This window comes from Lontra canadensis, unplaced genomic scaffold (genome assembly GCF_010015895.1).
Source record: "Lontra canadensis isolate GAN:19392208 unplaced genomic scaffold, GSC_riverotter_1.0 scaffold11, whole genome shotgun sequence".
NCBI classification, from domain to species: Eukaryota; Metazoa; Chordata; class Mammalia; order Carnivora; family Mustelidae; genus Lontra; species Lontra canadensis.
This window is the reverse complement of record NW_022631005.1, coordinates 3,777,805-3,804,481: the sequence shown is the minus strand read 5'-3', so window position 1 is coordinate 3,804,481 and position 26,677 is coordinate 3,777,805. Positions and strand designations below refer to the sequence as shown.

At 39.0% G+C, this 26,677-nt stretch overlaps 1 protein-coding gene across 2 annotated transcripts in view; it reads left to right on the top strand.

Annotated features, from left to right (window-relative positions):
* The window catches only part of TTN (titin), a 269,891-nt gene that overhangs the window by 42,269 nt on the left and 200,945 nt on the right, over positions 1 to 26,677 (top strand). Inside the window, exons 42-46 of one of the 2 annotated variants that reach the window (XM_032856015.1) lie at positions 751 to 1,035; positions 1,243 to 1,368; positions 6,312 to 6,500; positions 12,093 to 12,149; positions 23,211 to 25,985. In XM_032856015.1, the coding sequence (XP_032711906.1) occupies positions 751 to 1,035; positions 1,243 to 1,368; positions 6,312 to 6,500; positions 12,093 to 12,149; positions 23,211 to 25,985 (3,432 nt within the window). Of the gene's footprint in view, positions 1 to 750; positions 1,036 to 1,242; positions 1,369 to 6,311; positions 6,501 to 12,092; positions 12,150 to 13,242; positions 19,894 to 23,210; positions 25,986 to 26,677 lie in introns of those variants that run through there. The other variant, XM_032856016.1, reaches the window with a different exon arrangement.

Sequence of the window (26,677 nt, the reverse complement as noted above, 5' to 3'; positions counted from 1 at the left end):
AGAAGACCAAACCATCATGGTATCCAGTTCTTTCTAGATTAGTGGTAGAAAGACTGAGGCACAGAGAAGTAAAGGTCAGAAAACAGCCTCACAGAAGTCCTTTCTCCCCATTTCTCTGTTCCATGAACTACCCAGTTCCCCTCAGTCATCACAACACTGAGAAGATGGTTTCATTAGCATAGCAGGAAAGTGTTTTTCTTTTTTTTTTAAGTCTAATTAATTGCCTTTAAGTAGATCAAGATTAACATTTATTCTTTTTTTCGTATGTAATGATTATACTTCGTTGGCACCTGGTTATAAAGAAGTGACTCTGACATATCCACAAATACTTGCAAATCAAACAAACCTAAAGGTGATGAACACCTGGGCACATGGTTTTCCCAAATGATACAAAATAGATAGCACGTGGCAGCCGTTCTGGCATTCTTTAGGGTGCCGGCCATTGCCACAACCCCACACAGACCCCAGCAAGGAAAGGGGTGATCCTGTTATGATGATAACACCCCTGACCAAGCCTCAAATATCACAAGTATCTTTCTAAAGTCATTCTATCTGAGGACAGAATTCCCAATGTGTCCTTTCTTCTTAGCACAAAGAATGTTCTGATATTCTCAGGCAGGTAAATCTCTCATGGTTCCAAAGTTTGGTTTCCGGACACGTCACCACTGGCCACAAATTAACGTAGGCATTCACATGTTCTCCCGTGTTTTCATGCTTTTTCACACGCTGCTGGTTTTCATTCACTCCCAGCTCCAGAACCGCCCCAGATCCTTCAGGAACTCCAGCCCGTGACTGTGCAGTCTGGCAAGCCGGCCCGCTTCTGCGCAGTGATATCCGGCAGACCACAGCCCAAGATTTCCTGGTACAAGGAGGAGCAGCTGCTTTCCACGGGCTTCAAGTGCAAATTTCTTCATGATGGGCAAGAGTACACACTTTTGCTCATCGAAGCCTTCCCGGAGGACGCAGCTGTTTATACCTGCGAAGCCAAGAATGACTACGGTGTTGCCACAACCTCTGCTTCGCTCTCGGTAGAAGGTACACAGGCCTTGCTACTTCTCAGCTTAAAATCAAACCTAAGAAACCCTCTTTTGCGTTCTCCGACTGCATTTATAAATATGGTTTGGAGCTCCTAAAAGTAGACTGCTACCCAACTTTTAGGAAGATAAGATAAATCTGCATGCTCCGTTCTGTGCAGTCTGTAAGTGACTTAATCATGACCGATCTTGTGATCCCTTTCTTTAGTTCCAGAAGTTGTGTCTCCAGATCAAGAAATGCCAGTTTATCCTCCTGCCATCATCACCCCACTTCAGGACACTGTCACCTCTGAGGGACAGCCAGCCCGTTTTCAGTGCAGAGTGTCTGGAACAGGTAGGTTTATGAGCAAAGGTATCAGGGTTGATATTTACAAACAATGATCTGAGGCAAGGTTTCTTACCTTTTCCTCCATCACAAATATCTCTTGTGCATAATTTGACTTTTATTAAGAATCTTGCAGAAGACTTACTTGAATTACTGAATAAAGGAATAGACCATGTTTCCACTACTGAGTATACACCTAAAAATGGTTAAGGTGGTAAATTTTATGTTGTGGGTTTTTTGTTGTTGTTGTTGTTGTTGTTGTTTTTAACCACCACCAAAACAACAAAAGAACTTGATTGGTGTTTTCTGATGTTCAAAAGATGTCCTGTTCCCTTAGATAATTTTTTTTAAGATATTTTTAGTTTATTTGTCAGAGGGAATGGGCAAGAGCAAGAGAGAGTGAGCAACAGGCAGAGGGAGAAGGAGAAGCAGGCTCTCTGCTGAGCAAGGAGTGCGATGCGGGACTTGATCCCAGGACCCTGGGATCATGACCTGAGCTGAAGGCAGATGCTTAACTGACTGAGCCACCCAGGTGTCCCCCGCTTAGATAACTTTTGTTATCTCTTCAAAAAAATACAACAAAACTACAATTGTTACTATATTAATTATAATATTGTACCTACATATATTTCAAAAGAAGAGTCTGCTTATATGTAAGACATTATTCAGTCTGTAGACAGTGCTTGTGTGAAAAGGTATATTCCTTTGGAAAGCAATTGCCAGTAGCATCAAAAGTAGGGGCATTATAATCAGAGATTGGATTTGAATCTTGGCTCCACTCTGACCTTAGGCAAATAGATTTCTCTGGTTCTCTTTGCTTCATGAATAAAGTAAGGATAGTATTGCATTTGATCTTAGAATGTATATTTCAGGAGGGCAGAGACTCTGTCTTAGTACCTAGAACCTCTTGCCTAAAAGGGGAGTAGCTGCTGGGAAGTACTATCCTGGGCAGCAAGGGTGGATCCTTGTCCCAGAATAGCTTCATAGATAGTATATACTCAATAAGTAATTGTTAATTGGGCAAAAGAATGATTGTCCTATGACTAACACCAATCAGGAGCATGTTAGATCACACTCAGCGGCACTTAGCGGTGTTCATCAGGCAGTAACACCCAGTGAGTTCGTTGTTACACTCTTTAGTAAGGGCATGTCTCCCAGATGGTCCTGGGCCCTCCCCCTAACCTCAGGAATCCAGTCCTAGTAGAATGAGACAAGATGTTTGCAGCCATTTCAAGCCAATTATGATTGTAAATTTACCTCAGATAGGGTAAATCAGCTTTATCCCCAATAAAAGTCACTCTCTTATTTGCAGGCATTTATGTATGACCATCAAAGGGAAATTCTTAGAACTAGGGTTTCTCACAGCACCTAGTAAGTGTGGGGGTTTTTTCCTGTGTTTTTCTTTTTTTTTATACTTCTTCCATTAGTTTATGACTCAATCTCTGCATTGCCATGAGCCATTTTCCTAAACAAGTTAGTATTTCAATTGGCTTTCTATGACCTGATGACTTCCTCCTCTGAAATAGAGATGCTGATCTAGAAACCAAATGAACCTATTTGATTTTTATGGGCATAATTAAAAGATATTATGTATGTAAAGTACCTATAGGCATGGCTGGCAAGTGACTAGTGCTCAATACATTAATTTTATTATAGCCATAGAGGGGAATTATATAAACATAAAAGTCTGGTATTGGGTGACCAATACAGACAAACACCACAGACTTTGTGACTTCAAAGCACAGAGTTTGAGAAATACTAAATATCAAGAATTAGGGACTGATTTGATAATATTCTGCTAACACAATAAAGAAAAATGCATTTTAATATCAAATTCACTGAAGTCACACTAAATTTATCCTTTCATTGAATTTTTAGAGGAAAATTTTCAAATCAATATACATATATATGATTGTCTTAAAGCAGTAGTCTTCATATAGCACTTTTTAGTTTATAAATAATATAGTTTTGCCTTTAAGGTGTTGCAAAAATATCTTCAAAGCCTTCTATAAGACTCCAGTTGGGGTAGAAATAGAAAAATATCTTCTATATAACTGACATCTTTAAATGTTTAAAGGGACTTTATAAAAATTCGTGGGTTACTAACTCTTTATGTGTGTACTATTTATACACATACAGAGGTTTGAGCATCCTCTTGCAAATATGTTTTTTTATATGGCAAAAATTGTTTATTAAGTAAAATGCCCTTTTAAAAGCTTACCAAATGATAAAGTTTTATGCTCTTGCCACTGAAAGTATTTACACAAATTCCTCTGACCAGGTACTACACTAGGGGAACAAATTCAGTCCTGCCTTCTATACTGGAAAATTATTGCGTCTTCAGAAACCCCAGTCACATGTTTTTGGAACTCAGTACTCCCCTAAGCTTAGAACTTGTTGGCCTTGAGCAATCTGGTGGAACTTTTATGAGAAAGTGTTGCCTGTTGAAGGTCTCTGGTGCCACCTACTGGTGGAAAAGCAATTTGGAAAAGTAGAATTTTAAAATTTGTAATAAAGCTAGCTTTTCGCTAATGTTTATCCTACAGATAGTATCATTTGGAGGCTTACTGAGCCACCTCTAGCTAAATAAAATGATAAATAATTAGTCTAGCTATGATGGATGCCCATTGTTCATTTAAGTATCTCTTCAGTTGTATTCTACCAATGTCAGTGTTCCTGATATTGAAATATTATTACATTAGCTGCTAGATCACAAGGTTGTACGTGCTTTAACAGCCCATGTATTTGGTGCTGTCTGTTTGCATGACAGTCAGAGAGAGATACATGGACTGGGCATTGAAGAATCAACAGGATCATTGAACACAACGGCATTCTAGGCAGAGAATGACATTTACAAATCAGAGAAGCCTACGAGAGTACTTCATGTGCTGGAAATGACAAGTGGCTTGAGTATGGTTGGAAAGTGATGTAATTAGTGGAGGAAAGGCCAGAAAAGAAGAAAGAAGAAAAGAAGGCAAGGGCCAGATCCCAAAGGGTTTGGTATTCTGCGCTTAGGATTTTAGATTTTATCTTGTTTGCACTGAGGAGCCACTGAAGGATTTTTAAGCCTCTGGGTAACATGATCAGGTTTGCTTTTTGGAGACAATACTGTGATTGTGCAAAGAAGAATGGTCAGATGTGAGAGGGGAGACCTGGTGAGGACCAAGGGAGAGGCCATCTTGATAGACTTGGAAAGTGCTGATGAGGCCCTCAACGAGGGGAGTCAGGAGGAAGAAGGGTGTAGATTGTGGGAGAATTTGAGAGGTGGAATGAAGGGAATTTAGGGACCAAATACAATGGAGCGGTGGAATGGGGAGCAGGAAGAGTGGGGTGGCCTTGTGGAAGCCAGAAGAGGCCGGTGACCAACACAGATAGTGTCAGTCCCTTCAGAAGCACCAAGTTCATTACCAAGAGAGGTCTCCTCTCTTAGCTCCTTTATTTTTGGCCATGCATGCCTGTCCTAGGGCTTCATCCCTTCTCCAAAGGAGGAAGTTACTATAGGACTATGTGGAGAACCCTGTAAAGAGGTGGACAAACTCTTCATCATCCCATTTCCAGTAAGGTTTAACAGACAGACTAAATGGTTGTAGAATGATTATTAAATTCCATGTGGTGGCGTTATCTATTATATCACATGACCCTGTCTTGGTGCAAAATATTAAAGGCACTGATGATCCCTTGGCAGGGGGTTGTTTAAACAGTCTTGCTTTAATAACTGACTTATGCCAGTGGTTTATAAAGTCCTTCCCAGGTAAGTCATTCAATTCACACAACATTTTTTTTTTTTTTTGTAATGAAGAGCTCATGAAGTATTATGCATCTCATTTTACCAATGAGAAGACTGGCCCAGAGAGATTAAATGATGGGTCTAAGGTCACACAGCTGGGAAATTGTGGTATCAGTGTTCCATTTTCTACTTTACCTTGCTACCTAAGGAAGTGAAGACATTTGTGTCTTTAAAAGAATAACCTGTAATTTATAAACAACTATCATCATGGGCAGGAGGGGAACCTTCACAAACCAAAATTTGTGCTAAAATGCAAACAAATGCTAGCTCACTGGGCCATTAGAAAATCCCCCTGTGGATGGTATTGGGATAAGGAAGTGATATCATGATCACATTCCAAAAACAGGAAGTCTTGGGTTGTGGCTTTTAAAACTTGTGACTAAATTCAAATTCACTCTTGACTTAGAGGGTGATTGTTTCAATGGAAGTGTAATATTTTTTAAAAGTTCACCTTAAACTGTAACAACATAATGTTTTTTATCTTTGCTTTGGAGTTGTTTTCAACTTTATGTGAAAAGAGCCAGTTTTATTATCATTTATTATTACCATTACTTTGAAAAAAGCCAAATATATCTAAGATGACCAAATTCCATGACCCTTTCTTTCAATTTTAAAAATTATTTTTTCTGTGCTAAGACCTTTCAATGCTAGCTCATTGATAATGAAAATATAGAAATTTTGTCTTCAGCCTTAGGGTGTCTGTTTTAAACTTCTGGGAATGTTGATCTTCTCAGATTGCTTTTTGATCTTTCTGCACAGTAGACAACCCCAAGCGCAGTAGGCAACCACAATCCTAGATCAAACCCATCATGATGACTATTCCTTAGGACACAATCTTTTTCTCAAGGTCACTGACTATATCAAAACCTTGTCCCTGTTTCCACAGCATAACCTGCACAGGATTAAAAAGAATATAACGGAAATAGTAAATTTCCAAACATTAGAATCAGCCTATAAGCTGGATTTTTCTAGAAAATCATGTTTCTTTCTTAAAGATGAAAAGAGATCATGTAAGAGCAGATGTGGCATGCCCCAAGAGAGAAATATAATGTTATGAAGATACATCGGAAACTTAGTCACCGATATAATCAATATTGTGTTTTCAGGTAAAAATATCCACCACTTTTTGTCATTCAAATATCTTTTTTTTCCTTTTGTGATGCAGATCTAAAAGTGTCTTGGTACAGCAAAGACAAGAAAATTAAGCCATCTAGGTTCTTTAGAATGACTCAGTTTGAAGACACTTACCAACTGGAGATTGCTGAAGCTTACCCAGAAGATGAAGGAACTTACACTTTTGTTGCCAATAATGCTGTGGGTCAGGTATCAAGCACAGCCAACTTGAGACTGGCAGGTACAGTGAACAACTTCAGAACCACATTTAAATATGGCGCTAATCTCACAGTGTCAGTAACAATCACTAAAGATTCCACGTAAACCATCGTTGGCCCTATCGTTCTCTTTTAATGCAACTAATAGTTTCTATGTTATATGCTGCATTCTCACTTTCCCTTTATCCCATCTCATTATGAATCACAAAACATCATTTCTCATTTTGCCCTGCTTTGTCTTTATGATGTTCCGTAATGTATTGCTCTCCTTACCAGCTTTCATGCTTTCTGATCAGCATGTATCAGAATGGAGAGAAACATGCTAAAGAAATAGGTAGATTTGCTTTCTCATTTAGCTAGGATGAAAATTTTTTTTAGAAAAATGTAATGTAAGCATTACTATCCTCCTGTTGATACAATTCTGATTTCACAGAAGCTACAGAGGATGATTTCAGGTCTATATACCACATAGGTGTATTCACCATCATTCAAAGAATGCCTGAAGGTTGAGAGGTCTCGTCCTAAGATGGTTTAGCATTTCTGATACTTGGGACTTTTAAACTGCCATCAGAAACACTTCCCTGGTAGTGGAGGGCACTTAGTTTCAAAACAAGATAACAATATTTTTATACAGACTAATTTTGCTGAGCTAATTTAATCTATGTATTATTAACTATGTATAAATACATCCAGATTGAGAGCAACTTTGGTTTTTCCCTTAATTTTAAATACTTACTAATAATCAGATATTTTCTTAATAATCATTTAAAGTGGCTTACAAAATAGAAAAAAATGTAATTTTACAACCAGAGGGGAAAAAGTAAAAACAGAAAATAAGAATACCTAAACCAGATTATGTACTTCACTAGTGCCTTCACAAACAATACAGTGAACTTTTTTAGACTATTTATGTCTCGACTTGTTTGCCCGGAAAGTGGAAGGGAACATGTGTGACTTGGAACCAATTGTTGCATATGTTGACAAGACATTAGGACTGGACTGGATTCTAGTCCACCATTGAACTCTGCAACAGATCTGTAGACAACTCCAAATGAGTTCTGGTTTCAGTGGAGGGTAAGACATTAAAGGTTGGCATGCTTCTTTTCAGGATTTAGCAAATTTGAAGAAGTTGCGTCAAACTCCCAATGGCATGTCTCTTCATCAGTTTCATTTAAGAAGGAGTCCCTTGGCCAAAAGCCCATCTTCATCCAGCCTCTGTCAAGCGTCAGGGTGCACAACGGGGAGACAGTCAGATTTCATGCAAGGGTTTTTGGCATTCCCAAGCCAGAAATCCACTGGTTTCATAACCAGCAGCCAATTCTGCCAACAAAAGATGTAGTTTTCCATTATGAGGAGGCCACAGGCATGGCTTTAATGCTTATAGTTGATGCTTACTCAGAGCATGCTGGGCAGTACTCTTGCAAAGCCACCAATAGCGCTGGGGAAGCCTCTTGTGCAGCTGCACTCACAGTGACTCCAAAAGGTAAAGCTCATCTTGCTGTAAAGAATTGGATTTACTTCATACCTCCTGCTCCCACTGTTACTAATGAGAGTCTCTGCTGTTTGTCTCATTGCATAGTGTGGTCAGTCCATAATTTACTAATGAAGTAACACCCAGTAGGTCCTCCTAAGTTCTCAATTATGGGTTCACCTATATGGTTTAAATCTCTGAAGTATATAATCTGTGCATTACATCAGTAAGTATTTTTTTTAGGCATCAACTTTGCTTGATGTTTTTCCTTTTCTAAAGAACATCTCATCATTGGATCATTAATGGTCCCTTTGCCGTATATTCTTTGTACAGCATATGGAAGAAGGGGGACAAATGGTATTCTGTGGGAGGGGGCAGGGAAGAGAGAGAGAACGAGAGACTGTGTCACTCTGGTTAGCTGTGGTGACAACAGAAGGAAGGACCCAGATACTCTACAGCATCGCATGAGCCTTCATCATTCATTCATCATTGGATCACTGGGAATGAATGTTCTTTTGTGTGATGTGATGTCCTGGAGCACACTGCATCTGGCATGCTGCTTCCAAGTGACACTGATGTCTTTCATCTTCATCTTCCATGCCATTGTCTGTTACTAACATAGCCAAGTGACAACGCTTAGATCTTAATATTCTTTTCTTTTTCTTGTCACTTGATTATACAGTGCAAGCCCTAGCTAGGCAGAGTTCTGGGAAAGATGTAAGAAAGTCCACCAAGTCCCAGGCAGTGGCAGATTCCTCTTTCACAAAGCAGGAGAGCAGAATATCCCAAAACGAAATTAAGTCATTTCAAGGATCATCCTATGAATACGAATCACAGGTTTTTGAAAGCGTATCTCAAAGTTCCACCCACACAGCCTCATCGGTTCAAAACGTAGAGTTGCATCATACTGCATCTCTTTCACAAATTGCAGAGAGCACTGAGTTCTCTGGGAACTGGGCGGAAGAGGCAGTGGGCAAGGGCCCACGGATTCTGCTGCCACTTCAGGACCTCTCTGTAAAGTGCGGCGACATGGCTCAGTTCCTCTGTGTTTTACAAGATGACTCTTCTGTTGATGTGATCTGGACTCATGAAGGTGGAAAGATAAAGGACTCGGAAAGAGTGACGCGGTCGCAAGATGGAAATATTCAGTTTCTTAGCATACATCACGTTCAGCTGGTAGACCAAGGATTGTACAGCTGTATTGTACGCAATGACTATGGAGAGGAGACCACGTCGGCAGTATTGAGCATAGAAGGTGCTTCTTTGGTTTTTAGCTGTGACTTTCTTCATTTCATCCTCATCGCTTTATGCAGCTTTTCTGCCCTGCAGATCGAATCAGTGAATATGTTAATTAGCATATCCTTAACTCAGCACTCTATTGATAAACGACTTCTGCAAGTCAGCCAGGTCATTGGCCAAACTTGTGACGAACATTCAACTTTCCAGTCTAGATTCAAGGAAGTTTAACTCTCAAATCTCATTTCAGAAGGTTATGGTTCATTTCGTATGTGCTGTTTTTTCTAGTATTTACCAAATGTGCCACCTACAAAGTATACCAAAGAAGGTCAGGATGTTATAGTTCATCAGGTATTAATTAATTATTTATTGTTGTGCCTGACCAAGATTAAATTTAGTTATTTTAATATGAGGAGGCTCAACATTTCTCATTTCTGCTCATTGTTTACAAATCTGGAAGTTCTAGATATTTATAAGGAGATTATATAAGTAGCAGATTGGGCACTGAAAATAATAGGGTTCTGTCTGGACCAAAATGAGGAGTCTATAGATATTTCTTGATAGATGATACTGCTTTTCAGTCTCAGATCCTCCTGGAATCATAGAATTATCTAACAGCAAGAGTATTATTTTTGTTGTTATCATGCTTGATTTGCTGCCGTATCTGGAAGGGCATGAATAAATTTGTCTTAGAAGAGAGAAGTTCTTCCTCTTATCCATGGACTTCCTCTTAGATACGAAGGAGATAGGAAAGTTATTCTTCGGGTGCTAGAATGCCATGCTGTATGTCGGCAGGTAACGGATCTTCATTGAGTCCCATGGGAGGAAGCCAATGGAAAAAGTTCCAGCATCTCCAGGGGTCCATGGAGAACTATGGCCTCGAGGTCTCTCCTGACCTGTCCATACCATTTTTGAGATGTTAGAGATGAGCAGGGGATAATATGGTGCTATGTGACTGCTGTCTTGGCTCTGAATTTTGAAATAGGTTCATACATCATTTAATGTATCTGTAATCCTCAGTCACCCACAGGAGCCTTTTTTCTTTCTTAATCTGATATTCTGTTCTGTAGATATTCCTGGTAATATTTCCATAGTCCTCAAAGGGACTATCTCAAGAACTGAGGTCTAGTTATGCAAGTGAAATGGAAAATCTGGTGATATCCAGAGAGCTGACCCTCCATTTCCCCATAGTGGCTGGCTAGTGCAGTAATCACCCAGAGTGACTATTTATCTGGGGGTGACATGGGTGACAACCGGGACAGGTTCTGCAGCCATGCAATTGGGTGTTGGCTGTGTTGTGGAGGTAGGAGAAATGTAGGCCTTTTCAGCTTGCTTTCTAAGGAACCTGGGGCCACAGTACGTGATTGGTTATCATGTTGCTAGAGTAGATTTGAGCTGGACATTTTTGCCACAGGGTTTCCAGTTCCTTTGGTTCTTTTTTTTTTTTAATTTATTTATTTATTTGACAGAGATCACAAGTAGGCAGAGAGGCAGGTAGAGAAAGAGAGGAGGAAGCAGGCTCCCCTCGGAGCAGAGAGCCTGATGTGGGGCTTGATCCCAGGACGCTGAGATCATGACCTGAGCTGAAGGCAGAGGCTTAACCCACTGAGCCACCCAGGCGCCCCTCCAGTTCCTTCAGTTCTAATTGATTATATTATTGAAGTGTTCGTGGAGCAGAAGCATTTTTCTCTTGGAAAGTCCAGACTGCCTCTTTTATACTTAAGCAAGTTGAAAGATAAGCCACTTTTAAGTATTTGAAGAATGAAAGACCAGGCACAGTCTAATTGAGGAACATAAGACCAGTCTTCATATGTTCCTCTTTTGTTCTTATAACTTGATGTAGGCCACATAGTTATCCATGATGATCAAGTAGAAATATAAAACCCCATAAGTCTGCTTGAGTAGAGTTCTTCTGTGCGTAGTAAGCACAGATATATATTAGTTTGGGGACTAACATGCCGCCTTCCTTCTCATCCTAATCACATGTCACCTTCTCTAAATTCAGCATGTGTTTTACTCTTACAAACACAGCTAATTTATTCCTTTTCCTAACTTTATTCTCACCTAGCAAAAGAATCGTAAACCAGAGCAGTTACAAAACTTGCCCTTGGTTCAGACATTAAAAGTATTAAAACCTTCAAAGAGTCACAAATTAAAACAAGCCATGAAGTAAAGAGAGAATCATCAAAGAAAACGTGAAGTTTGTCCTTCACTTCGTGCCAAAGCCCACAAGGAACGGAGAAGCCAGTGAGGCCAGCCCATGCGCGTGGTGCCACACAGATGGACGGAAGACCGAGCGGGAACCCAGGGAACCCGCCTTGCTCGACAGGCTGCCCCAGGGACGATTGTGTCTAAGGCCTGCACCTTTTCCCTCTATAATAAAAACCATTTTGAGTTGAGGGCTCTCTGTTTGGTTCCTTAATATGTCATCAGACTTTGTGTAGTTTAAAGTTTTAAAGAGGGTTCAAATCAAAGGAGTACTTACTAGTAGGAAATGCTTAATTCTGCAGGAAAACCTGAGAATAGCCCTCAGCATAAAGTGACAAGTTAGAAAATGCATGTTCCTTAGTCTTTTAGTGATCAGTCGATAGGACGTTAAAAAAAAAAATTCCTGTAGTTTGTGGATCGCTTTTTTGAATGCATGTAAAGGCATGAGGAATTAAAGAACTAAAAGTGGAAATTTCACAGAGAACCTAAAATAAAATTTTTAAAAAATCTTTCTGCAAACATTGTCATGTACTTTATCAGCTCATTGATTTGTTTGGCATGGATTTTTAGGGTGCATTTCGGAGATGTAGTTTTCTATTACCAGAATCAAGGAAAATCACAATTGTACAAATATACGAACTGAGACAGAAAGTATATGGAATTAATCATTAAAATCTCCGTATATGTTTTTCCATTTTAGCCCCAGAATCCATTTTGCACGGGAGGATTGAAGAGCAGATTGAGGTGGAGATGAAAGGTATTGTTATATTGGATATGAAATTCAAGTAGAAATTCCAAAGGATTAATAGAATCCTTGAGCTGCCTACTTTCTCTTCGTAATATTGAGAAAAATGACATAGATGTACAAATATATCTCTTAGAGTATATATTACTAAGTTGCATGCCTAGTTTAGTATGCTGATGGTTATATGCATTTCTTGGTAATTTGTTTGATGGTCATTTAAAATTTTGTATTTAAAATTTATCAGTCACATCAACTTCACGTTTGCAGCCATTTTCGAAAGCGCGTATTGGAAAAGTTGTCATCTTAATGCATGAAATCAAGAAGTAGAAGTTTGTTTTCAAAATCACAGTGAATTAAATTGAACAATAGACAATAACCTAGCTGTCGTTCTCAGAATGCAATGTCCTGAATGAATTATGATTGAAATGCTATTTTGTTTAGGGTGTGTGAAAATGTTACATTCCCATTCTGGTGTACACTTCATGCACATACATCATTTTAACATTGATATGTCTCTTACACTGGCTTGCAGATAGCTGCCTTACATGATCCTCATTGCCTGCTTTCCTTTGCATAACATTGTGAATTTATAGCTGTATTAGTTCGAATAAACGCCTTCTCACTTTATTTTAGCTAATTATTTATGGTTATAGTTCTTAATAGATATTTTTTAAGTAGTTAATTCTCAAAAATATAATAATTGAATCTGCAATCAAAAGGATCAGAAAGGGCGTTTATTCCACTCTCTGCAAGTCAGGTAAGAGTTTCCTCTTAGCCATCAAAAGAACAAAGTTTTCCTGATCTCAAAACAAACATGCACAGGAACATGTTATTTTGAAATGCATTTTTGCTTGTTCAAGAAGAAATTTCAACAGTCTGAAGAAAAGACCAGACAACGAACGATTTTCGTGTCAGAATCTTTTAAACAGAGCATGGTGTTGCGTTTATTCGAACAAATATGGTGAGTGAATTTTTTTTTTATGGATTTGTGAGAATCTGTAGCATGCATTTTATTCTATTTCCTATTTTGCAATTTCATTTATTTTCAACTTTTTCAAATACTACGGAAAATAGTAAAATGCTTTATAAATTACTTTTTTTTCAGAATTGTTCTCCGAGGGGGAATCTGAACATTCTGAAAGAGATACACGCGATGCCTTTTCAGATTCTGAAGACTTAGACCACAGCTCCATGGCTGCTAAAAGATATGCAAGTCGAATATCATCTACGAGCTCCTGGCCCGAATATTTCAAGCCTTCTTTTACCCAAAAACTTACCTTTCAATATGTTTTAGAAGGGGAACCTGTTGTTTTTACATGTAAATTAATTGCTTGTCCAACTCCAGAAATGACTTGGTTTCATAACAATCGGCCCATCCCAACGGGTCTTCGACGGGTTATAAAAACTGAGAGTGATTTACATCATCACTCTTCCAGCTTAGAGGTTAAAAGTGTCCAAAGCAGAGATTCTGGAAGTTATAGATTATTAGCAGTGAATAGTGAAGGCTCGGCTGAATCGACGGCATCATTGCTTGTTATGCAAAAAGGGAAAGATGAGAAATGTTTAGAATTTCTGAAAAGAGCAGAACAGACACATGGAAATACGGAGGCTTTAGCTGAAAGGAGAGAAGACAGGATAGAGGTTGGCCTGAGGTTTACTGGCTCTCCCTTTAACAAAAAACAAGACGTAGAACAAATAGGAATGATGAGGACGATACACTTTAAGACAGTAAGTCCATGCAGGAAAATGGACTTTCCCTATGAGGAGGAATATTTAGAAAGTAAATCTGACATAAGGGAATGGCCTAGCGTAGGTGAAAGTTTCCTGGACAAGGAGACCAAAATGAAGTTGCTACGTTTGCGGGAGGCTAGAAAAATGTTAATGGAGAAGAAGAAATTATCTGTTTCAGATGTGTCCTCTGAAATAAGCACAAGAACTCTGAGAAGTGAAGCTAGGAATAAAGACCTTCTGTTCTCTAGAGAGGAGCTGGAAGCCGAAAATAAGGATAAAGTAGATCATTTGTGTGAGGGGATTGTCCAAAATCCACAGGTCCTTCCTGCTCAAATGGATCAAAATGTAGAATCTGGAGAACCTCCCCCAAGCTTTCAAACTACTGTTGATGAAGAAATCCTCCAGACTGAAATAAGAATGAGCCAAGAGGAGTTTCTAAGAGAAAGTCTCCAAAAAGACCATTTATACAGTAGGATTCTGGTAAGCGAGGATACCCATGGAAGAGATCTTGAAGAAATTATGACCAAAACTGAAATTGGAAGGTCCTCTAGACATATCACTGTTGTAAATAAGAACGAGGAAATGTATGAAACTCCTGAAGAGGTGTCCCAAGTTGTCGTACCACACACCAGTGAAGCTTTGGGTGCAGTTATAAATATTGAAGAAAATGCAGAGCTAGATAGTGAGAACGTAAGAAATGACGATTTGAGAGAAGTACAGCACTTTACTTCCACAGACGCTGATGAATTTGAAACCGAGCAAGAAGGAAGGACCACAAGATTTTTGGAAAGTTCTTTCCAAAAGCATCCACAACGTTGCCCACCTTCATTTCTTCAAGAAATTGAATCTCAAGAAGTTTATGAAGGTGACAGTTGTAAATTTGTGTGTCACTTTCAAGGATATCCTCTACCCATAGTGACATGGTATAACAATGATATACCAATCCCACATCACCGAGACTTTGTCACTCATACCTCGGAGAACTATTCAGTATTAACTTTTTCTTCTGTTCTTCCTCAAAATGAAGGTTCTGTTACCTGTGTGCTGTTTAACCAATACGGAACAGTAAAAACAACTGGTGTACTTAAAGTGAAGGCAAAGCAAGAACATGGGGTTGATGCACATATGGTCCCAGTATTGTGCGAATACACTGATGAGGAAGAGGAGCTGGCATTGGTGTTTGACCAAACAAAAGGCATTCAGCCGTCTTGGAGACAAGAGAGTCGAAAACATCTCCAAACCAACTTCCCAGTTCCTCCCTCTGCAGATGCAGAATTGCTTTCCTTTCCTGTAGAAATTCAGATAACAGCAGCTACTCCAACCCCAGAACAGGATAAAGAGTCAAGAGAATTGTTTCACCCTGAGGAACTGGAACCTACAGTAACACCCCAGGATGAGGCTCCTCCGTCACCAAAACACAAATTTATATTTTCATCAGATATTACTAATGAGCCACCAAAAATGTTACAAGAGATGCCAAAGCATACCAGGTGTAGAGAAGGGGATTCCATAGTATTTGAATGTGTATTGTCTGGTGAGCCTAAACCAGTCGTGACATGGTTTCAAAATGGGCTCCTATTAAAGCAGACCCAGAAGTTTCAACTTGAAGAAGTTAGTTTTAGCCACAGATTATATATTAATGATATCAATTATCAAGATTCTGGAGAATATAAATGTGTTGCTCAAAACAGTTCAGGAACCGTTGAGAGTGTTTCAAATCTGACTGTGGAACCGGTCACTTACAGGGGGTATAGTCATTTGGAAAATACTGGTGGAATTTATACAAAATATTCCAGAGATCAACAAATTCAGGGAGAATCTGTAAGGGCCCATTTTTATGATTATCCACCTGGTCCTTTTACTCCCCAATCCAATATAAAAGAACATTCTGTAAGGGAATATTTTCAAAGCCTTGAGACAATTGAACAGATAGATCAGAAAGATCAGGTTCGTTGCACATATTCTAGAGAAAAATTACCCAGATTTATGCAAGGTGCTTCTAGAGCCATAAAAATCAACAAGCCTGTCAGAGCCAAACTCATGCAGTGTCAGGGTGAAGGGAGAGAGGGACACATAGATGAAAAAACAAAGCTGTACCAAGCCAAGGGTACTGTTTATCCATTTGTTGATGATTTCGGTGAAGTTAAAAGAATTAGGAAAGAGGTAAAAATTGATTTCGGGAAAGTTGGTGATGCAGAAAGGGAAAATGTGCAAGAATACACCCCAAGAGACTATTTACCAAATATCCAGTCTGAGAGAGCTTCTGATAGCTACAATCCAAAAGATTCATCTCTCATCATATATGAAGAACCCTTTGAAAAGAGACACTACCCAAGGAAAAATGTGAAGCATAGTATCATTGCATTTGAAAAGTTACAACATGTAGAAAAAGGAGTTCTAGAAAAAAGACTTACCAGGAAATCATTTGTCAGTCCTCCTCAGAGAAAGCTTGATGACAGAGACTTTCCTTTTAAGCAAAGAGAATCAAGATCAAGTAACCTAAATGCAAACATATATCAGGCAGAGACAATGTCTCCAGACACTGAACCAGATTCATCTGACATTGTAATGAATTTAAAGCTGCTTTCTTCTCAAACGTATAAAGAATTTGAAGTACAAGAGGGGGAACAACAGAAAGAAGTAGGTCTTATAGATCAATCTGTAATTTCTGGAAGAGCTGAACAGGAAGCACCCATTACATTTGACTTAAAGCCATTCCACTCTCAAATAGAAAATGCAGATCGAAAATTCCAAGCATTAGATGGTGGTCAACCTGAAGAAGCTGGTTTTAAAATCCAACATCCTGCTTCTAAAATAGCTGATGCAGAGAGCATTGTATTTGATCTAAAACAAATGTATTCTCATATAGGAGATCCAGCTAAGAAATTCCAAGGGCCAGAAACTCAGCAAAAGAAAACACCTTATAAAGAAGAAATTGCCGGCACTGAAACATCACAATCTGAGACACAAAATACCTCTAAAAGTGTGCTGAATAACATTTTTACCAGTCCAGAAATGTCTTCCAGTCATGAGTTTTCAGATAGGACTGTGAAGGAGAAGAGGCATTTTGATAAAAATATTCTTTCTTTGGAAAAATATACACAAGAACATAATTTAGAAATTTTAAATCCTGATATTTCTCTTAAATCCTTTTGCGAAGAAACCCATAGTGAATCATGGGCCCAACTTCAAACCTCATCTCCTGATGTAGGAGAAACTGATATTTCTGAGGAAAACAGTTCTCTAGAAAATGGAGGTAGAAGTTTCATTTCACATTTGAAAAAAGCAGCAAGTGAGGAAAAGCTCTTAGAAGTCTGTGAAAAGGAAGAGGAACACACTTTGGAACCAGAGTCAGCATCATTTCAGAAGCAGGATGGAAGGACACAGGGATATGTCACTGGAATTTTGGGAGACCACAGAGGTGATGTTCACCAGGCAGCCCCATGCCACACAGAAGTGAGCCAGCACTTTCCATTCTTAATGACTGAGGAACAGCAGGATCCAAATGAACAAATAAGGGAAAAAATTGATGCCTTTGGAAAAGAAAAATGTAATGAAGTTCAGGTTCAGAATGAAACTTCTGTCTCCACTACTGAAGGAGAAGAGATAGAAACTTGTTTTTCTGAAAATCTTCCTAAATCGGATGAGGCACATACAACAGAAATAATGGACTCTGAGACCTCTCTGACAAAATATTTACTTGCTGCTGGAAAGCACGAAGTTCCTCAAACGAAAGACACCAAACACAAGGCAAACCTTTTCCAGAGTGAATCAATCACATCAATGGAGGTTGAAGAAGTAACTTTCAACACTGTGTATGAATATTACAACCAACAACAGGAATCATTAGGTCGCCCATTTTCCCCTGAATCTGATATTTCGATTGATGTGGGAAGTATAAGCAGTGAAGAAATCTCAGAGTTAGATCAGTTTTATACCCCACCATCCTCCGTTGAACATTTTGAAACTCCAAAGTCTCCTGATTTCTATCTCACTCCTTCAGATACAACTAAACAGTCCGCAACAAATTCGGGAAGTGAGACTGTGGGAAGAACTCCACCTTTAGAGGAAGCTGCCGAAAGGTACTCCACACCTTCTGAAGGAGAGGTAGCAGAGAGATACTCCACACCTCCAGGAGAGGCACTGGAGAGATATTCCACACCCCCAGTGGAGGCTCTAGAGAGATATTCTACACCCCCAGGAGAGGCACTGGAAAGATATTCTACACCCCCAGGGGAGACAATAGAGAGATATTCTACACCTTTAGGAGGAGAAACAGTTGAAAGATATTCTATTCCTACTGGAAGACCAAATCCCACTGGAAACTTAAAAAGGTACCCATCAAAAATAGAAAGGGAAGACAGTACACCAAATGAACATTTCCATACACCTACAGAAGAGAGGAGTTCAGCTAATGAACTATGGCGTTCCGATTCATTTGGCACGCCCAATGAAGCCATTGAACCAAAAGACAATGAAATGCCGCCATCTTTCAGTGAACCTCTGACCAAAAGGAGTGTATATGAAAACACAACATTAGGCTTCATTGTTGAAGTTGAGGGCATTCCAGTTCCTGGTGTGAAATGGTATCGAAATAAATCTCTGCTAGAGCCAGATGAAAGAATCAAAATAGAAAGGGTGGGTAATGTGTGCTCTTTGGAAATTTCTAACATTCAAAAAGGAGAGAGGGGAGAGTACATGTGCCATGCGGTGAACATCATAGGGGAAGCAAAGAGCTTTGCGAAAGTAGACATAGTGCCCCAAAAAGAAAGAGCAGTGGCCCTCCCACCTCCAGTAACACATCAGCACATTATGGAGTTTGAACTGGAAAACACGACATCATCAAGAACTCCTTCTCCTCAAGAAATTGTCCTGGAAGTTGAATTAAGTGACAAAGACGTTAAAGAATTTGAGAAGCAAGTGAAAATAGTCACAGTTCCTGAATTCACTCCTGATCATAAAAGCATGATTGTGAGTCTGGACGTTCTACCATCGAATTTAGTGGATCCAAATATGGCCTCGAGGGAGGAAGAAGGCAAAGATTTAAAAATTGATTTAGAAGTATTTGAAATGCCTCCTCGCTTTATAATGCCTATTTGCGATTTTAAAATTCCAGAAAATTCAGACGCGATGTTCAAATGTTCAGTCATAGGCATCCCTAGCCCGGAAGTTAAATGGTATAAAGAATATATGTGTATTGAACAAGATAATGTCAAATATGTGGTCAGTGAGGAGAATGGAAGTCACACCCTTACAATCCGAAACGTCAGTCCGTCTGATAGTGCGACATACAGGTGCAGAGCTATGAATCGCGTAGGAGAGGCTATCTGCCGGGGATTTCTCACCATGGGAGATTCTGAAATGTTTGCTCTGACAACAAAGAAAAGCAAAGTGACTTTAAGCAGCTTGAAGGAAGAGTTAGTCTTAAAGAGCAAATATTCAGGCAGCTTTTTTGAATTTCAGGTGGTGGATGGGCCTCCCAGGTTTATCAAAGGTATCTCTGACTGTCACGCACCTTTAGGCACAGCAGCTTATTTCCAGTGTTTAGTCCGTGGCTCTCCACGACCCACGGTTTACTGGTACAAAGATGGGAGATTGGTGCAAGGTTCACGGTTCAGTGCTGAGGAAAGTGGCATAGGGTTCCACAACCTGTTCATAACGAACTTAGGAAAAGATGACGTAGGCGAGTACAGGTGTGTGGCTACGAACGAGTCAGGAATGGCAGAGACCTGTGCAGCCCTCACCCTAACTTAGTATCTTGTGCAAAGTTTCAGTGCCTCCATAATGATCAAATTGATTGAGTGCTGCCATATTTTCCAAATTATATAGATCCAATAAATTTCCAAATAGGTCTACTTGATCTGAATTTGATACATTGAAAACCCCTGGGAAAACAGTCTCTCTCTCTAGAAATCTCATGTTTGTAGGACATGTAAATATTCTGTGATCTCAACTGTGGAACCATCACTGTGTCAACTCTGCTGTGAATCATCAAGCATGATTAAATATCTCCGTGGCTACCTAACTGTTTGTACCGCTGCTTTACCCTCGTTCCTCCTCCACAAAAGAGTTTTGGTAGAATGCATTCCCTTTTACCAGATAAACTATTTACGTAAAGTGAAACATAAGATGGAAGACCGGGTCAGATGACCATGCAGACAGGTTGTTAAGGAAAATCTCCTCTCTGCTCTGAGTATTAAGTCATTTTTGAAATTGTAACCCTTTTGTATCCAAATCCAGGCTTACTGACTTGGACTTAGAATAGATAAAACAAATAACAGAAGCCAGCCTCACCCAATTGATAACTAGTTCTCTAATCTGTTTTACATTGCAACCTTAATATATTTGTTTGGCTCTTTTAAAAACATTTTCATTATTAATATCCCTCTTCTTTGTAAATGTTTTGACTGTTGCTGGTTTTGAAGGGACCAACAGTGCTTTCTTTTTGGATGGAGTTCATCTAGACATTTGTACATTGGCAAAATATGCGAAGAAAGATCTTTCCAGTTTTGGGAATACCTCTTTTTCTCAATTTTAAAATATCATCAAATGTTAAATGCAACATTCACTTGATATTGACCTGGGGGTGAGGGGAAACTATTTTATTACATTTATATAGAGATTTTAAACTGTAGTCCAATTTCAGAATCTTTAACATTAGAAAATAGAAGGTGGGGCATTTTTATATCCAGCAATACAGTAATTTGTATCTCAGATTATATGCAAATAACAAGATAATAAGCTTTCCTGTCATTTTTAAACTAACTAGAAATTTTTAAAACTAATTAGAAATTTAAAAGCATTCAAATTTAAGATATATGTGTCTCTAAGGTGACTTTGTTTTTCAAAATTATAAAAAATTCACAAAACTCTTGACAATGTATCTGTGTATCACAGTGAACCTAAATCTTCTCACATAAGATGTAATAAATATAAGACAATTCAGTTTTCTTACCTAAAAATGAGGACTTGGACCAAAAGACCTCAGAAATAATTGTTCAACTCTGCGATTCTGTGTCATCCTAATAGTTAACGTTTCTTAATATAATTTAGGATTAACTTTAGTTTTACAACAAATGATGAGAAAATAATAGAATGTAGTAATGAAGTTATGAATCTTTCCTCCCTCCAACTCTGAATTACTCTCTGTTACCTAACAGCTGGATTTGTCCTCTGCATCGAACTTTTATGTACCATGATCATATTAGAGATACTGCTTTTAATTATAATAACTTAAGCAATTTAAATTTAATTTTCAAAAGAATTCATATATTCAATTATGTTTCTTTCATCTATCCATTTTTTATTCCCACAGTAGGAGTCCCTTAAAGCCTTCCCAAATTCAAGGAGCAATTGAGAATGTGCAGAATATAGAACAGTCAGGCTTACACCCCTCCCCACCCTGCCCCCCGCTAAAACATCTGTTTTCCTGTCTTGAGTCACCATAACTTATCCAGATAGATATACTATTATGGAACAATCGTTTCTGTTTCAACCAGTGAGCACATAGTATCTGTGATAATAAGTATAGATATAATATATTGCATCATAAATCCCTGAAATAAAATTAGTTCTATAGTTTAGGGACTTAGGGATTTATTCTACTCTTAGTTACAAAATGGACGTTTCAATAAATTAGAAATTCAGGTCATGACAAACAAGACAATGGCTGGCGCAGGAAGGACAGAAGGAGGCAAGGGAGGAAGGAAGAAGGGAAAAATCTTGTAATGTCTTATTGAATTTAGAGGAAGGAAGAGTTTGATTTTGCTCATTAGAATTCTTATAGGCTCAAATGCAATGAATTGAGGATATTCAGAATAACAAATGACTGAAGGAAGGAAAATAAGCCTTGCCTTACTTACTTGGCTTACTTATTGTTGTAGGTAATTAAATGAAATTTTTTTCTGATTCAATGGCACATAACTTAAAAGCCGGGAATATTAATTTCTCTGATGCTGGATAGAGAATTCATTGTGTTATACATAGTAAAGTTTAGACATTAGCTGCAGCTACTACATGTACTTTTAACTATACCTTTGATGTTACAGCACATTTGAATTTTATTTACTGTATCTTTTATGGTCAATACACCATGTTAGAAGTAAGAGAATACAACTGAAAATATTTCAAATATTAGTGAGTTGGGATGATTTAAATATTCACATTCATTCCCTTTACAGATATTTCGGGAGTTCAAATGAAGGGACATGAGTAATAAATGTAAAGTTAAGTGGTCACCATTAGTATGTGAAATTAATCAAGGGTTATGCAGTTTACTAATTTGAAATAATAAGTAACTGAATATGTATTCTACATGCCATTGGTAAATTTTGCCAGTACATTTAGAGCCATTAGACACTAGAGTTATGCCTTCTAATATTTCTGTGCCAGCACAGAGAGGAATTAAGGCATGACTACTCCATGTGTTGCAAGGGGAGTGAATTAATAAAATAATAATTCTGATTTTGGGAAAGGTAATAAAACTATTTTAACAGAGCTGTTCTACATTCCTACCAGATTTAATGAAAAGCCTAATTCCTTCTTATCAAATTATGCCTGTCATCCATGATACTGTTTAAAGAATATCTGTTATTCACTCTTGTTTTCCTGTTCAACAATGCTGTATAGGTATTTCTCACACAATAAAGTACAATCCCATTTTTAGTGTTGGAGTTATTTTCTCTCATTCCTGATTCTCCCATTTTCTTGACTTAACAAAAGCCTTATTATAAAAGCTCTGTTGAAATACTATGGCAATTTACATGGCCAAAGAAGGCAAGAATTTCTCTTAAGTGAAACCAATGATTCTCTTACAAATACAAATTATAGCCTCTTTTTATTTTTTATAATAGCTTTAGTTTATAAGCAGTAACGGAAACATCAGTGTTTTATTTTGGAAATAATCAGTCTTCAGTTTGACAATGGCTATCATTCTTAACTCAAGAAAATTCCAAACATAAATAATAATTCTGGATCTTTTTGAATTTGATTTAAATAATTCTGGATTCTTTTATTTTAAATATATAGGCAGCAGTTTTTCAAACTTTAGAATTGGGGTTATACCACAGAGAAAATTTCATAAAATAGCTTTAAAATGTATAAACTAACACAAATGAAGTGGATTGAAAGTTGCATGAATACAGTATTTATAGTTATATAATATAAAATGAGCTAAGATTAAAAATTTAGAAGTGTGCTTTTTTAAAAATCTTAAGATAATCTAATGATTCCAGGAATAAAGCAGAAGAAAGCCATCAGCTGGTGCATAATTTTTTGACTTCTATTTTTTGTTGTTATTAAATACAATTGATAGTAAAATAATAACCACTTTTCCCCACACAGAGTTTTCTAGTTCTCTTCTGTCTGCTGAGGAAGAAGAATTCCCAACTTATAGCTCTGGCCTTCAGTTATCTAATAGAAATGAAACACTTGAACTTTTGTCTGAACCTCCCATTCAGTCAACTACATTTGATTCCAAAAAGGAAGGCCATATTCCAGTTTTCACCAAAACAGTGTCAAATGCTGAGATAAGCATTGGGGATGTAGCTAAACTGTCTGTTACTGTCACTGGCATTCCCAAGCCTAAAATTCAGTGGTTCTTTAATGGAGTCATGTTAACCCCTTCTGCTGACTATAAATTGGTTTTTGACGGCAATGATCATAGTCTGATCATTCTGTTCACCAAATCTGAGGATGAGGGAGAGTATACATGTGTTGCCAGTAATGAATATGGACGGACAGTATGCAGTGCCTATCTAAAAATCAGTTCCAAAGGAGAGGGGCACAAAGACACAGAACCAGAACCAGTGGAGAAATTTCTGGAGAAGTCTGAAGGGCCTTGTCCTCCTTACTTCCTTAAGGAGTTCAAACCAATTCAGTGTGCTCGGGGGCTCCCTGCTGTCTTTGAGTACAGGGTTCTTGGAGAGCCTGCCCCCACTGTTTTGTGGTTCAAAGAAAACCAGCAGCTTTGCACCAATGTCTACTATACCATCATTCATAACCCAGATGGTTCTGGAACATTCATTGTCAATGACCCTCAGAGGGAAGACAGTGGCCTCTATGTCTGTAAAGCAGAGAATACATGGGGTGAGTCCACCTGTGCAGCAGAGCTGCTTGTAGTTCTGGAAGACAGGGACATGACCGATGCTCCCTGCAAAGCAGAGCCCACACCAGAGGCTGCTGAAGGTTTTCCATTAAAGGGTCCTGCAGTTGACACATTCGACTCAGAGAAGGAAATTGCAGCTTTTGTAAACAACGCCGTTTTGAAAGCTGCTTCCATGGCAGAAGAAAACCGGCAGCTTGCTTATGAGCATACTGTTAAAGCCAGTGAACTAAGTAGTCAAGTTACGTTAGTGGCCGAGCACTTGCAATCGGTCGTCACGTTGGAGCAGAATGTGCCTGATCCAGAAAGCACCAGGGCACTTCTTTCCGTCAGCGGCACCATTTGTACTCAGTCTATCAAGGAACTGTCTCCCAGTTTACAGCTGGAGATGGTCCAGTCCCAGAAAACTCTCTGCAAAGATGTCCTAATGCTTCAAGAGCCTGAACCACAGGTGGTCCTATCAGATGCTGAAAAAATCTTCCCAAGTGCTGTGTCTGTAGAAGAAATCAGTTCATTAACAGTGGAGCCTCTGAAAACTTTACTAGCTGAACCCGAACGGAGTTATCCACAGTCTTCAATAGAAGATGCTCCAGCCCATTCATATCCAACCTCTATGGCTGAGGAAGAGCTTTTACCAGAAGAAAAGACAGTGTCTTCAATGGACAAAGAGCAAAGACTGACCCTTCCCAAGCAAGACACACCAAGTGCTCTCACCCTGAGTCAGAGCTTAGCCGATGGAAGCGTGGAAAGTTTTAAGGGTCCTGAGGTCATCACCTCTGAGGTCAACCGGGAGCCCCAGGTCCATTCAGAGCACACATGCAGAGAAGATGAAATTTTGATGGAAAGTGCAGATCAACTGGAAAGCACAGGGCAAGATCATGCAGCCAGGACTGAGGAAGGCAAGTCCTTAAGATTTCCACTAGCGTGTGAGGAAAAGCAGGTACTGCTCAAGGAAGAGCGTTCTGATGACTTGGTCATGCCCCTGAACCAAACCAGTGAGTGTAAGAAAGAGCCCTTGATGGTCAACGGAGTGCAAGAGGTGCAGGCAAGTGACACTCTTTCTAAGGAGAGTTTGCTTCCTGGAATTCCAGAAGAACAACGAATAAACCTCAAAACTCAGATCTGCAGGGCTTTGCAAGCAGCAGTGGCCAGTGAGCAACCAAGTCTGTTCTCTGAATGGCTAAGGAACATTGAAAAGGTGGAGGTGAAGGCCGTAAACTTCACCCAAGAGCCCAAGCGCATTCTGTGTACCTACCTTATTACCTCAATGAAGACTCTAACGGAAGAATTAACCATTGCTATTGAAGGCATTGATCCACAAATGGCTAACTTGAAAACCGAGCTTAAGGATGCTTTGTGCTCTATTGTGTGTGAGGAAGTAAACGTCTTGACAGCCGAGGGTCCCAGAATCCTGAAGGGAGCCAGAACAGGCTCGCAGGAAGAGATGGGTCCTTTTCCAGATTCCCAGAAGGTTGACGCAGTCTGGGAACCAGAAGTCAAATCTAAACATCTTGTCTCTGCAGAAGAGGTCAGCTATTTTCATGTGGAAAGTCAGGTCAAAGTTGCCGATACCGCATCTGTCCCTGATGGCGTTGTTCCAGCTCCTAGCCCTGATGAAAAACAGGATGAGACCCCAAAGCCGTCAGAGGAAAGAAAGAAGTCCCCCGGAAGTGGTAGCGGGGAGGCTGGCCTAGGAGAACTACAGGAAGCTGAGGGCAGCGTAGTTGAAGGGAACGGTCCTGTCATTCACATGCCCTTGGTGGACACTACTGTGGAGGAAGGTGACACTGTAAAACTCATGACATCCATAACAAACGCCAAAGAGGTGAATTGGTATTTTGAGAGCACACTGGTGTGTTCAGATGAAAAGTTCAAGTGTTTACAAGATCAAAATACATTTACGTTAGTAATCGACCAAGTAAATACAGAAGAACATCAAGGAGCATATACCTGTGAGGCCTTGAACGACAAGGGAAACACAGCAACTTCAGCCAAACTCACTATAGTCAAAAGAGGTTGGATTTTAAGGATGAAGGGGCTTGAGCTCTAACGTTCACTGGATTGTAATGATTTAGTTTCCATCACTGAGTTTTCACTTACCTGCCTCTGCCAGAATGTGATTTGTGTAAAGTAAGAATGAAACCACAGACATAATCATGGTTATTAATTCTTTTCCTTTTCCCTTACTGCCTTACGAGGTCCTACATTATCCTATCTACGTTCCTATTTATTTTTAAAATTAGATGTTATATTCCTATGTTCCATAATACCAGTATGTTTTTTTAGTTATATTTAGTTGAAAGTACTTTAATATAACATATAATAAAAGCTGTTAGTGAATGCCTTGCTGCCTGAAATTACCAGTCTCATCCCTAAATTCAGAATAACCATGATTAATTGTCCATTGGTGTTTCTTATTTGTATTTCTTTTTGGATATTGTTTCACTTCATCACTGTATGTAGTATATCACTTTTTAAAAATGCTGTTCACAGTGTCCTTAGCATGGTATATTTAAAGAATATATCATGTTGTTATGCATGTAAGCCCATGCCATCACATTTTAATCATGTTTTTCACAATCCACTGCAAAGTAACGATTGAATGTGTTAAAAGCTACTTATTGTCTTCTTTTACCTTCAATGATTGTTCTCATTTTCTAGTCACTTGTCTTCAACCCCTGCAATCCATCTCACCAGTTTCAACTGT